The sequence below is a fragment of the Phaethon aethereus genome (assembly GCF_964289735.1).
Source record: "Phaethon aethereus genome assembly, chromosome: W".
Lineage (NCBI taxonomy): Eukaryota > Metazoa > Chordata > Aves > Phaethontiformes > Phaethontidae > Phaethon > Phaethon aethereus.
Window position 1 is genome coordinate 5430284 of NC_138581.1, and position 12810 is coordinate 5443093.

The window sequence follows — 12810 nt, forward strand, 5'->3', positions numbered from 1 at the left end:
AATTGTAGTGTCATCAAATGTGCAGAGGAGGAAGGGAATTGTCTCGAGTAGCAAGTGTGTGGTGAAGATGTCATTGCTCCACTGTGAGACAGTAGGATTTAGGTGGAGTCTGTCGTCTTCCCTTCTTCCTTGTCCCCATCCTTCAGTCTCAAGCTATGGCTTAGTGTGGGTTGGAGGTTGGTGTGGGGTCTGTGTGTGGAGCCCACAGGTGACCCCAGGTACAGTGAGGAGGAAAGTGCAGCTGAAGCAGGAAGCTGTGAGATTGCAGAGCTGTGACTTGCAGAAGAGAAGGTCTAGTGCACATCTGCTCAGCAGCTGGTACCAGCCCTCCTCCTCCCTTCTATTGTCTTTGTCTTTAACTTCCCAGATCCCGTTTTTCTCTTCTGTCCCCCTCCAAACCCCTTCTCTGTTGGTTAGCTCGTCTATGCCTAAAGAAACACAGACACACACATTGCACTGCTAATATGACAATTGCTGTCATAGAGTCATCCGTTACTTGCGTGTCCTACCCCTTCCCTATGCTGTGAGTCATTCTGCTCTGCCTTTATATATAGTAATGGCATGGTCCTTTTTTTTTTTTTTTGGTCCTTCTGCATTACCGTAACCCCCCAAACACAACAGCAACAACCACCACCAGTGCTCTGTAACTTCTTCTATAAAGGTAAAATAGATAAAAGGAAGCATTAGGAAAGGGAGATGAATGGATGAGACATCCTATGTATGTCTATTCTATCTATCAGGAGTGTAGTTTATCTTACTATATGGAAAAACTCTGCTTAAATTGCACAATCCTGTAGCACACTGTTCATGAGATGTTTGGGCTGTACAAAGTCTGACCTTCTCAGGTTGAAGTACAGTTGCAAAATTCTTGAAAGTCCTTAAAATAGAATGTAACCTAAGTGGAAGTGTTTAATCACAAGCATGCTGAGCACATGCCTGTGTAGATTAAGTAGTCAAGTGCCACAATGAGTGCTTTTTCAGTATATTCAATTGCTATAAGATCACTGTAAACAGTGTTTACTGGCATGTTATGCTTCAGAGGAAGCAGGCCACTCTCCAAACCATTTTACAGCTGAAATGCAGCTTTCAATGCTTGTTTTGCTGCACAGACACTATTCGAAATTATTTGGAAGAAATAAAAATTATTTGGAAGTCCTGTACAGGTTTCTTTGTACCCTTGCCTTCCTGTTGTCGCCCACCCCGAGGAATTAAATGTTTATTTGCATTTGGCAACATCTCACTATTGGATTTAAAGAGAAAACATGCCTTGAATTCAAGTGAAAGCATCTCTTAACCTTACTGTCCTGTGGAACTTCACTTCTCTGTTTTCAGAGAGTGAAAAATACTCCAAACAAGGGAGATTGCAGAGCTGTGGCTTGCAGCAGAGAACGTGGGAAACAAGTTTTTTTCCCAAACAAGTGCATTCAGTAATTTTTTTTTCCTTGTATTGAGTTTGAGAATCTGAAACTGACCTTTCCTTGTAACTCTTGGACATAATCTAGGCCCAGGGCTAGACCCTTGAAGTATTTTTATTTGTAATCGACATAGAATGATCTCCGCAGTTTTAATTGCTGCTTGAGATCATGGTATGTGGGATTGGCAGAGTCTCAGTTTGATCAAAACCTCTCTGCTGTGCTTGGGTGGGCTTGGTTTTAATCTTCTCTTGACTGTGTGTTGATTAAAACTAGAATTGTTTCATATAATTTGGACTTAATCTGTGGAATTAATTGCTCCAATATGTAATGGAAGACAAAATTGTGATAACATTTTTAAAAAGCAAAAAGATTCAAGCAGTTCTTCCTGTGGATGATTGACATCGCATAGTTAAAATAATATTAAAAATTGAATTCCAGCTGTGCTTGAAGCATTTTTAGCTTTCATTATGAATTACTAGCATATTTACTGAATCATATGGGCTCACTGCATATTATGGTGTTTCTTGCATGTTATTTTAAAGCAGCTGGTACCAGTCACTTCTGAAGAGAGGATACTAATTTACAGGCTTCCAGTGATGATAACTGCTTTGTCACTGATTCCTTCTCTGGGATTGGACCGTGAATAAATGTGTAAATGTTGATGATGTGTGTCCTTTAACACTTCTTTTATCATGTTTCTCTCATGTGACTTTTTTTTTCCCTAGACCCGGAACACCTTGAAAATTTTGAAAAATATCTCAAATCAATGAACTGCTCGGAAGAAATTTGTCTGCTCACCACATTTGCTCAGATGGCACAAACCAAGCGGGCTGATGTTGATGAGGATTTTATCAAAATAATTGTTCTGGAGATATATGAGGCGAGTAACTTTCCTGGTCCATTCTGGAAAAGGATGAATGTCCTGTTTTTCTTTCTAACAGTGGAAGGTGTGAAACATTCATGGCTTCTGTAGTTTGTTCTGCCATGGAACTAAGAAAGTGCTACTTCTGAGGTTTATAATCTTGTACTGAATTAAAACAGGATGAAGTGCATCTTCTTCTGGGAGGAAGAATAGCTTTTCTGTGGACCAAGCCAGAATGAAACAAATGAACGAAAATTTATTTCTTTTGCTTTATTTTTCTCATTCGGGTCTAACTTATAGCTCTGAAATTTCTTGTGTGGTGTTTTTCCTGTTGTAGTGTGTAGTTTTTTGGTTTGGTGGTGGTGGGTTTTTTTTGTTTGTTTTTGTTTGTTTGTTTTTTTTTGTTTTGTTTTTTTTTGGTTTTTTTTTTTTTGGTTTTTTTTTTCGTTTTTTTGTTTTAGAGTGTGTGTGGTATTGTTCCTATGTTTAGTTTTAGACTTTGTTTTTGGCACTGTGACATCACAGAATCACAGAATCACTAGGTTGGAAAGGACCTTTAAGATCATCAAGTCCAACCATTAATCCAGCACCACCATGTCCCCTAAACCATGTCCTGAAGCGCCACATCCACACGTTTTTTGAACACTTCCAGAGATGGCGACTCTACCACCTCCCTGGGCAGCCTGTTCCAATGCCTGACCACCCTCTCAGTGAAGAAATTTTTCCTAATATCCAATCTAAACCTCCCCTGGCGCAACTTGAGGCTATTTCCTCTTGTCCTATCACTAGTTACTTGGGAGAAGAGACCAACACCCTCGTCACCACAACCCCCTTTCAGGTAGTTGCAGAGAGCGATAAGGTCTCCTCTCAGCCTCCTCTTCTCCAGACTAAACAACCCCAGTTCCCTCAGCCGCTCCTCATCAGACTTGTGCTCCAGACCCCTCACCAGCTTCGTTGCCCTTCTCTGGACACGCTCCAGCACCTCAACATCCTTCTTGTAGTGAGGGGCCCAAAACTGAACACAGTATTCAAGGTGCGGCCTCACCAGTGCAATATTATAATCATTTCCTTATCTTCTAGGGCAGTCAGTTTTGGTTTTAGTATTGGCATTTATCAACTTCGTCCAGGATAAACCAAGAGCAATTTGGTTCTGTATTTTCCAGAAGATGTTTTATGGTGGTGACAGTGAATGCCAGCTGTAACCCATAACTTCTCTCTGCTCATCTTCTCAGGTGTCTTATGTTAGTCTTTCCACAAGAGAAACATTTTCAAAAGTTGGTCGAGAACTCTTGGGAGCAATTGCCAGCATCCATACACAGATTATTTCTGTACTGCTGGATCGAGTTAGAGAGACCATCGAGAAAATTGGGATGGTAAGTGCTAAGGTCTATCATTTAAAGCAGGCACCCAGTTAAAACAAGAGGCTGTCCCAGACTGTGTTACAAGATACGGTTTGGTATGAATGGATTGTTTTAAAGACTTGGCCCTGTTTTTTTGATCATATCACTCTTTGAGATAGAAGGGCGTAGTGCTGATTATTGTTGCATACTAAGTACTGATTAGCCTTTTTCTTTTCTGCCCTCAAAGGTTTCTTTATATCTATTCAAAGAACTGCCATTGTACCTGTGGAAGCCTTCTTCATCTGAGATAGCGCTGATTCGTGACTGGTTATTAAATTACAGTCTAACAACAGTGGAGAATAAACTAGCCTGCATTATCTTGGAAGGGCTAAACTGGGGATTTGGTGAGCATGTACGTATTAAAAACAGGAGGCCTGAACTTGGTCAGTTTTACAGAGTAAAAGTGTTAACTTAACCTGGGACTGTAACTGAATTTGAAAACAGTTAATTACACGCTATTTATTAACTTCACAATAATGTTGCAGCATTTTGCCTGAGGATTTGCTTGTGTTGCTTCCTTATAGTGCTGCAGCTGAGATTAAAAGAGATATTTGAGCAGGAGTTCCCCCTATCTAAACAAGGGGAAACAGGTGACAGGACAATTTTTGTGAGTCACTACATTAAGATATCTGTGGCTGCAGAAATAGAGGAATCCTCCAAGAAGTGTGTATGAGACTGGTGTGACTGTAGTTTGCAGGCTGGTATCCAGATACGTTGTTGTAAGAATGCAAGAAAACTAATGATTGAAACTAGAGATTTCAAAGCCCTGAACTTTATTTAATGATAGGAAAATATTCCATAAAACAGGCTACTCTAGGAGCTCCATCAGTTCAGGATCCAATCAAGGGTGAATGCTTTTTCAGAGAGAAAGAGAAATAGATTGGGGGAAAAATCCTGTTGCCTGTGTTCAGTGATCCATTTTAGCATTATAATCTATGCTTTTGACCATACTGAACTCTTAGCTTTGCTATGCTAATACTTGTACATGAAAACTGCTTTACTTTTTTTCCCTATTTCTTGATGACACGTGAAGACAGAGGAATGGTAGGGAAAAATTAACTGTGAGGTCTTTGCTGTGCAACAATAGTGTCATGTCTGTACCCTTTGATATGGGGAAAATAGTTCTTTAATATGGCAGTTGGTAAGAGGGATTATCATGTTTCTTCGTATCAAAACATAGTATTTTTTTGGTTTTGTTTTGTATTTTAAAGGCAAGATTTCCAGTGTCTGTACCATGTAATTTAAAATGCCATCTATAGATCTTTGGTGTAATTGTTATAAATCCACCAAATAAACATGAGAAGTGATTATGGTCACTTTTTGCAGGAAATAATCTAGCTGTTGAGCTTTGTATTGCCCAATGTGAGCTCATTGTTCTTCAATGTTGCACTGAAATTTTTCTTGCTGGCCAAGGTTTTGCCTAGGTGTTAGAATACTTAATCTCTTTCTGGCTGTTCAAATTAAGATTTATTTCTCCGTAGTACAACTGAATGATGCAGTTGTATTGTGTCATACGATTCTGTTCTTAGCAGGATGCTCTTCATCTGGATCCAGCTGTCCATTCTGAAGTTGCATTGATGGTCCTGGAAGCATATCAGAAATATCTCTCCCAGAAACCATATGCTGGGCTGCTTTCTGAAAGCATAAAACAGGTATTCCTTCAGAATTACAGGGAGTAGCTTGTTGATAGTGGCAGATAGGAAAAACTGCAGGCCAAGACTTTATTTTCTTTTTTCTTTTTAAAAGCTATGCTATCTTGATACTACTAGAACATTATAATATACCAACTCTCAGTATTTTTGCACCCACAGGCCTATTTGAAGATCCTGTTAGACTTACGTTGAACACTTAGATGAGAAATAGAAATTTTAAATCTGGCCCCCTTGTAGGTTTGCATTATTATGCAGTCTGTAGTGGGATAGTTGCAAACTTCTTGCAAAGCATCCTTTACTCATGTGGAGTTGGCCAGTACTTGCTTAATGAAAGGATACTCACTATTACTGGCAAACATAAGAGACATCCTTCCTGTGTCTCCAGCTCTTAGTCTTACCTTATTTAAAGACTCAAGATTTTAGGAACTTTTCAGTAATGATCAGTGCTGTTACCTGAACACCCTACAAACATTTATTACATTGATTTTTACAGCACACTGGTGACTGAGGGAAGGTATGGCTCCAAGTTACAGAAGGGGAATGGAAGGATAGAAAGATCAAGGTTAAAAATCCCTTTGTTGGATATTCAGTCCAAGATGCTTCTATTTATTTATTCAGAGCTTTTAGCAATGTGTTGTGCTTTTGCCTTCTCAGTATTTCTTGTACAGTGCTTTCTCCTCCTCTCCTCCCCTGTGCTTTTTTCCCCAGTCTTCCCACATTTGAAATGTTCCTTGTTGTCTCTGCTCTTTTCTGACTTGCTTCTCTGCACTACTTAATCATGGTTTGTTGTCTTGTGCCAGCTAGATGAGTTCTCTTTTTAAGCCTATTTCAGCCTTGGTTGCCACTTGTATTGGTGAATCTGTCCTGACGTCTATGAGCTGGTAACTGGAATTTGGGAGAAAAAAATGCTTAGGTTCTCGTACAGCCACTCAGAGCGGGTGAAACATCTGTGTTGACTCCCAGCTCTGCAATTTACACTGATCTGTCAGTGTACAATATTTTTTCCCAGGGATCTATAATTCCTTCTTATCTAGGCAAGGTCTTCATAATAATGGACACATGTACACAACACAGAGACTCTGCCTGTCCACATTACAGACCTCTTTCTAAGGAGAGGCTGCCAGGTTTTAGGCTCTTTATTTACACATGTTATTTTTGTATCTATATTTTTTTGTTTTCCTTTCACTAGCAGTCTTAAACATTACTGAAGGTTGTTTGTGAGGGTTTTTTTTAAGTAGTAAAAATAAAATTTAATCTGACACCAATACCTAGTTTGGAAAACTTCAGCCAGTATAGGTTGATCGCCTTTATCAAAAGGGATGGTGGTGGGGAGAGGGGTGGTGGAAATGAAGGCCATAGAAACAGAGACTTCAGATAAACTTAATTGGTGGTGCTACATGGTGTGTCTGAAAAATAACTACTGTTGCTCTGACCTGGTGTCACGGTGTTTTGATAGAAGAGGAAACTCATCCAAGCTGACCCAAGTCCTAGACTAGTGCCATGTGTGCTGTAGTGTGGCTGTGCTGCCTCTCATTCCTGTTGCTGCTGCTTTGTTCCAGGTCTCCTACTTAGCCAGCATTGTTCGTTATGGAGAAACACCAGAGACTTCCTTTAATCAGTGGGCATGGGGTTTGATTTTGAGGTTAAAGCTTCACAGAAATGACCGTGGCATGCAACATGGCTGGCCTGCGGTCCCTGTGTCTGACAGTGTGCTTGACATGACGGAGTCGGTCACGCTTCACCCCCTCCTGAAGGCTGTTAAAGCAGGCATCCCTATCGGCTGTTATCTGGCGCTGGCAATGACTGCTCTAGGTCACAGGTAAGTGTGCTTTTTCATGTTTGCCTTGGGTGCACGGCCCCAGTGAGTGAGCAGCCTACCTAATGATGAACTGAGGGCTATTAACCTCTTTATGCATGTTAAAGAATAAAGGACTTCTGATGCAAGGGGTTAAGCAGTCTTTCAGGGACTGTAGCTGCAAACAACGTGCCTTTTATTTTGCTAATACTATTTTTTGCCATCTGCATGTTAGGCTCAAAATAGTCATTAGAAATAGTATTGAAACTAAGGGGCTAGTGTGATTGCTATGGATAGGAATAACCTTCAACCACGCTTACTAAAAGGGTTGTTCTACAGGTAATTTTTTTTAGCAGGGCTGCAGCAGGGCAGTCAGAAAATAGTGAGGAGAAAAAAACCCATTTGTGCTGGTAATGATAAATAGAGAACTTCACAACCTTGATACTGAATCTCCTAGCCCTGACTGTGTTCAAACACAGTCTTTTCCAGTGCTTTCATCTGGTTTGTAGGTAAGGCTTTTGGACATACTCAACTAGTATATTTGATTAAGGTACAGAGCCTCGGATAGGTTTATCGATCTGTCAAGTCTGTTTTCCCTGAATCTGTGATCTCTTTTAATTATCTCTCGCTCTATTCAAAATTTTCACTAACTTGTCTTCTGCATGTAATACTGCTTTACTCTTTAAAGAAAAATTGTCTTGGCTTTCTTCTCCTCCTTCCCCAAGCCATTGGTTGATGCTAAGGTTATGCCATAGATACATACGTCCTTCTTCGAAGCACTGGAATAATTTGAGACTGATATGAAGGTATTGTGGTTTGAGAGTGGAAATTTTTACATGACTTCAAGCATTGAATGAAAACCAAGGAACCTCTGTATTTCTATGGTGCACCCCCCCAGCCCCCAACCACTCTGACCTTGTGAAGTACCACTTAACATCCTTCTTCTATCTAAACAACAACACTGATATTTATTACATGCAGAAGTTCAAGGCCAGTTATGTTAATGAGCAGAAGAATCAAAATGCTGTACTGTATGCTAGTGACTTAATATAATATTTCATTTTCATGACCTCAGAGTAGACATAGGATTAATGTTTCACATCTTTTCCAAATGTGCAACCCTTCTCAGTTAGCAAAACTTGATGCAGAGCAATGTACCAAGTAAGTTGCCACTAGTAAGAGGCTAGTAAGGATTCATCTCAGCTGACTGCAGCCATCTAAGTACATACTGTAAGGAAACCCTCTGAGCTCCATCTATAGGTAATAAAGAAAGATGTCCAGTGCATCATCCATCCTGAGGAGATGTCAAAGTGTCAAAGCTAGATAATATGAAATTCCCTCTGTAGGGTTTTCCTTTGCCTGGAGAGGGAGGCTAGTTGGCTAGGTTAAGCAAGAACACTGAGCTTTAAATTGATTGAAACTTGATGGGTGAAGACCCCCATCCCCAGTGATTTTTGGAAGACAGGACACAAACCCCCACAGAAGGGCAGGAAATACTTACCAAATCTGTCAGCAATTGAATGATTCCTACAGCTGAAGAAAAAACTCTCTGGATTTAGCTGTTTAGGATTTCAAAGATAAGTGTAAAGATACGTCCTTACATCTCCATTCACACACACACACAAAAATCAACACGCTGTCTCCCTTTCTATTGATAGTCAATGTGTTTTGCCTCGTTTATTTTGATTGGGTTTTTTTTGTTTTTTTTCTTTTGACAGTATTGAGAAGTTCTGTGCTGAAGGGATCCCTCTTTTGGGTGTACTCGTCCAGTCAAGATATCTGAGAACAGTAGTCCACGTGCTGGATAAAATTTTACCCTTGTTTTACTCTTGCCAGTATTATCTCCTGAAGAATGAACAGTAAGCATTATATGTTTCTAATACATTTATTAAGAAAGAACAATGGAAGTTAATCTTAACTGCTAAAATTTATCAGGCTTCATTCTGAGTTTTGCATCCAGAGAGAATGTGACGCAGATGATGGGGAAGTACGTCTGGTTTATTTGCCTAGTTACTTTTTGACATTGACTGTGGTTGAGGAAGTAGTTATAGAAGTGTCTCCTACTGACCTCTTGTGTTCAGTCATCACTGATGTTGCTGCTGTGCCACAGAAGCGGTCTTCAGACGGCTGTGTTGACAAGTAGCTGTTGTGTTTAGAAGAGCAAGAAAGATAAGCAGGCAGTGCCATTTAACTGTGTTCTTACTGGTAAGTTGAGCAGCTAGGAGTGTATTCAAGTGCTGGACCTCAGCGGTTTGTCCTGGTAAATTGATTATGTAGTCTTTGGGGTGCTTTTGGCTTGGACTGCCTGGCAGTCTCCCAGACAATTCCCGGCCTAGATTTGGGTGCTGATGTGGATGAAGAACTGTATTCAGTCCTCATGAGCTGCCTGGAATTACAGTCTGCCGCGAACTGCTCATACTGTGCCTATGATATAGTTAAATTGGAGCAATTAAACCTGCAGCATGGTTGTGAATCAAAATTCTTGTGTATAGGTGTCACCAGTGCTGTTGAGCTGGTTTTAAATTTTCTAGAAGTAGCTTTTCTGTATATTATGCTTAGGAGAAATTTTAGAGTTAATCCAATTTGTTGACATCCCTAGGTTTTTATCTTATGTCCAACTGTTCCTTCATCTGGATAGTGGAGTCCCTCAAGGTGTGACCCAGCAGGTTACCCATAAAGTAACACAGCACTTGACAGGAGTGAGCTATGGAGAAAATGTTAAGCTGCTCAGTAGTATGATACAGGTAAGAAGATTATTCAAAAAAAAAGAAAAGGGGGAGTTTTAAAAACAGATAGGCTTTTTTGCCTGAGTTAGTGCTTAAAGTTAGAAAGGATACTGAACTCTGGCAGTTATGCAGTGATGGGGCACAAATAGTTGGGTTTGGTTTCCTGAAATACTTCCACTTAGACTTGCCTAAATCTGACAATACATGTGATGCTGGACCTAACATGTGCCTTCCAGGCTCTTGGAAAACGCATTTTCTAATACCAGTTCAAAACTGCTTCAAAAGGGAATGTAATATGCAGGACTACTTTCTTGCTTGTGTTAGTTGAGGCATGCAGCAGCTATATTAATGTTTGAAAGCTTTGCTTTTGACCATTGGTTGATGACTATGCTATGAAAAAATGTTCCTATGTTAGGAAACTAGTATTTTTTTCTAAGTGCAGAGAGGTCAAGAACGAAGGCCCACTAACATTAGAGATGGGTAAGGACTAAAGGGAAATGTACCTACCTTGGGAAGTCCTTTTGCAGGAACAGCAGGCTACACTTCAGAAATAGGTGCCAATTATACCTGCAGGTCCCAGGGGTCCCAGTTACGACTTGTGCTATCAGCAAAAACAGATGCCAAAGATGCTCACCTATGATCTCTCTTTCAGGGGTTGGAAATGGCAGAGCTGTTTTTACATAGGCATAGAGAGCATCGTTGTAAATTATTTATTTTAAGGATAGGCCCACAGCCGTATCCAGGTTTGATAGTTCTTCAGTAAATTCTTATCCTTTAGTTGAAGCTGCAATCTCTTGAATAATTTTACCCTTTAATTTGGCAGACTCACATTTTATTGAGTGACCAGCCAAATGGAGTGGGGCCGGCTTCAGTATTGGAGTTCTGGGTTCAGGTCCTCACCAGCCAGCAGCTGTGGCACAGGGACTGGGCAACCCTTGTCTTGCTGGATGACTTATGTAAAGCTGCTTTTCAGTACAGTCAAGAGGACTGTGTACAAAAGCTGCTTTACCAACAACACAAGGTAAATGGGTGTGATATAGTATAATGGTGTGGCTGTTGAGTAAATGGTCAGTTCATGAGTTGCTCGTTGTAGTTTTGATGTGAATGTATTTTCCTGAAATGTAGCAGGCACAGTCATGATGATGAGTGATAATGGGGTTATGTTATTTGATTTGTTTCTGAGTAGGTCAAGATTAGTGAAATATCTGAGATTTGAATAATAATAATAAGAATGAAAACCTATTTGGAACACAGGTCTCATTCATGAGTTCTGTATAGTATGTTAGTCTGTAGTCTTTGCATTTCAAACTTTTGCTAGTGTATTTAGAACAAAAATAGAGCATCCTCTCCCGAGAAAAGAGACACTGTCACTATAACAGAATCTTTTCAGCATAAAAGAAATAAGTACAAGCAGGCATTTCAGTGGTAACTGGTTGAGCTAAGGTTGGAAAGTAGCAACATGAGGCGGAAAGGATGAAGGCAGAGTGACATACCTGTAACTTGTAAATCATCTGTTAGGCGGCATATGAAAAAAACCCCAAATGTTTTCTGTTCCCATGCAGAATGCCTTGGGCTATCATTGTGACAAAGGTCTGCTGTCTTCACTTGTTAGCTGGATCGTGGCAGGCAATGTGACACCTTCTTTTGTTGAGGGCAATGCCAATTCCTCTCAGGTAAGTGGTGTGATGGTATTGTATAAACAACCCTGGGATAAGCAGTATACAGGTGTTGAGGGTTTTTTTTTTCCTGCTTTTGCAGATTTTTGAAGATTTTTTTTTTTCTCTTGTTTTCTCTTTCTTCCTATCCCTGTGTTTGTGAGCCTTGTTGTGATAAAATCCTAATTTAGCCTAAGAGAATGCTGTGGGTTTATTATGCTAAAGGGAATATGGACACTTTGCACAGGGAAAGTTTGTCTGATCTGTGTCCAAGAATTCATGTAATAGGATTTATTAGTAAAGATTTCTTTTGACCTTCAATTGTTCTCAGTGTATTTAATGAGAGAAAAAATGTAAAGCCTAACTCTTCTATTAGATCAGTCTTTTTCTGAGAAATATTTTGAATGCTGGTTGCTTTCTCTCTGCTTAAGCAAGTTCCACATTGGAGCAAAAAGAAAAAATCCTGCAGTACCCCAGCTGGAGATGTGTAGTGCAGGTGGAAAGAGGAGATCTTATTCTACAGAGTTTAAGTAGGTTGTTTCCTCCAGAACTCTCAGGATAATTCTGTCAATTGTCCCTGTTTCCCCTGCCTCTATCCTAGGATTGTACAAAATAGAGAGCCGATGTTTGAATGTAGATAAGGAGGAAACTGGTTCTTAGTGTTCTTGTTGAGGTATGATACTGCTTTTGCAACTTTGTAATGAGAATCTGGCAAAGACATATTCCTCTTAAAAAAACCAGCAAGCTTCCTGATCCTACCCCTGCCTTTTTGTTATCAGTGCTTCTGTTACTACTGTTTTTACAGGTCTGGTATTCGTGGATGGTGTTAAATATGGAGTCAATATTTGAAGAAGATTCACAGCTTCGCAGAGTTGTGGAGGGGGAGTTGGTTATTAATGCTTTAACTCCTGATCAAGCTTTGAAGGTGAGAGAACTATTCATCTGCTTTTATTAGACACAACGACTTGAGAAAATTGTTCTCTTGTATTTCTTAGTTTTTATCTTATGTGCTTTTTCTTGCCAGGATAAAAGCATAACTAATGCTTCATCTGGCTTTCCAGGAGAAAATATACCTCAGGGAGGTTTTCTTTTACATTTTGAGTTGAACATTTAAAAATTACCATGCAAATACCTGGTTTTTAATATATCATTATTTATGGAAAACTTCAGTCACTAATTAGTACTCTTGTATAATTTTGTGGGTCATCTCAATGCCTCATGATCTTCAGTGGATTTATTCTATACCACTGAGATGGGGACTGCAGACACTCTTATATTACAGGTGGGAAAATGTGTCTATATTTC

The 12810-nt window shown here is 39.9% G+C and overlaps 1 protein-coding gene across 1 annotated transcript in view; it reads left to right on the forward strand.

The window, feature by feature from the left end:
- The window catches only part of LOC309415228 (ectopic P granules protein 5 homolog), a gene marked incomplete at its 3' end in the record, with an annotated part of 60275 nt that overhangs the window by 18754 nt on the left and 28711 nt on the right, over window positions 1-12810 (forward strand). Inside the window, exons 12-21 of the mRNA XM_082012679.1 lie at window positions 2141-2295; window positions 3510-3650; window positions 3865-4029; window positions 5207-5329; window positions 6889-7148; window positions 8843-8983; window positions 9724-9868; window positions 10674-10871; window positions 11413-11523; window positions 12311-12430. Of these exons, the coding sequence (XP_081868805.1) occupies window positions 2141-2295; window positions 3510-3650; window positions 3865-4029; window positions 5207-5329; window positions 6889-7148; window positions 8843-8983; window positions 9724-9868; window positions 10674-10871; window positions 11413-11523; window positions 12311-12430 (1559 nt within the window). The remainder of the gene's footprint in view (window positions 1-2140; window positions 2296-3509; window positions 3651-3864; window positions 4030-5206; window positions 5330-6888; window positions 7149-8842; window positions 8984-9723; window positions 9869-10673; window positions 10872-11412; window positions 11524-12310; window positions 12431-12810) is intronic.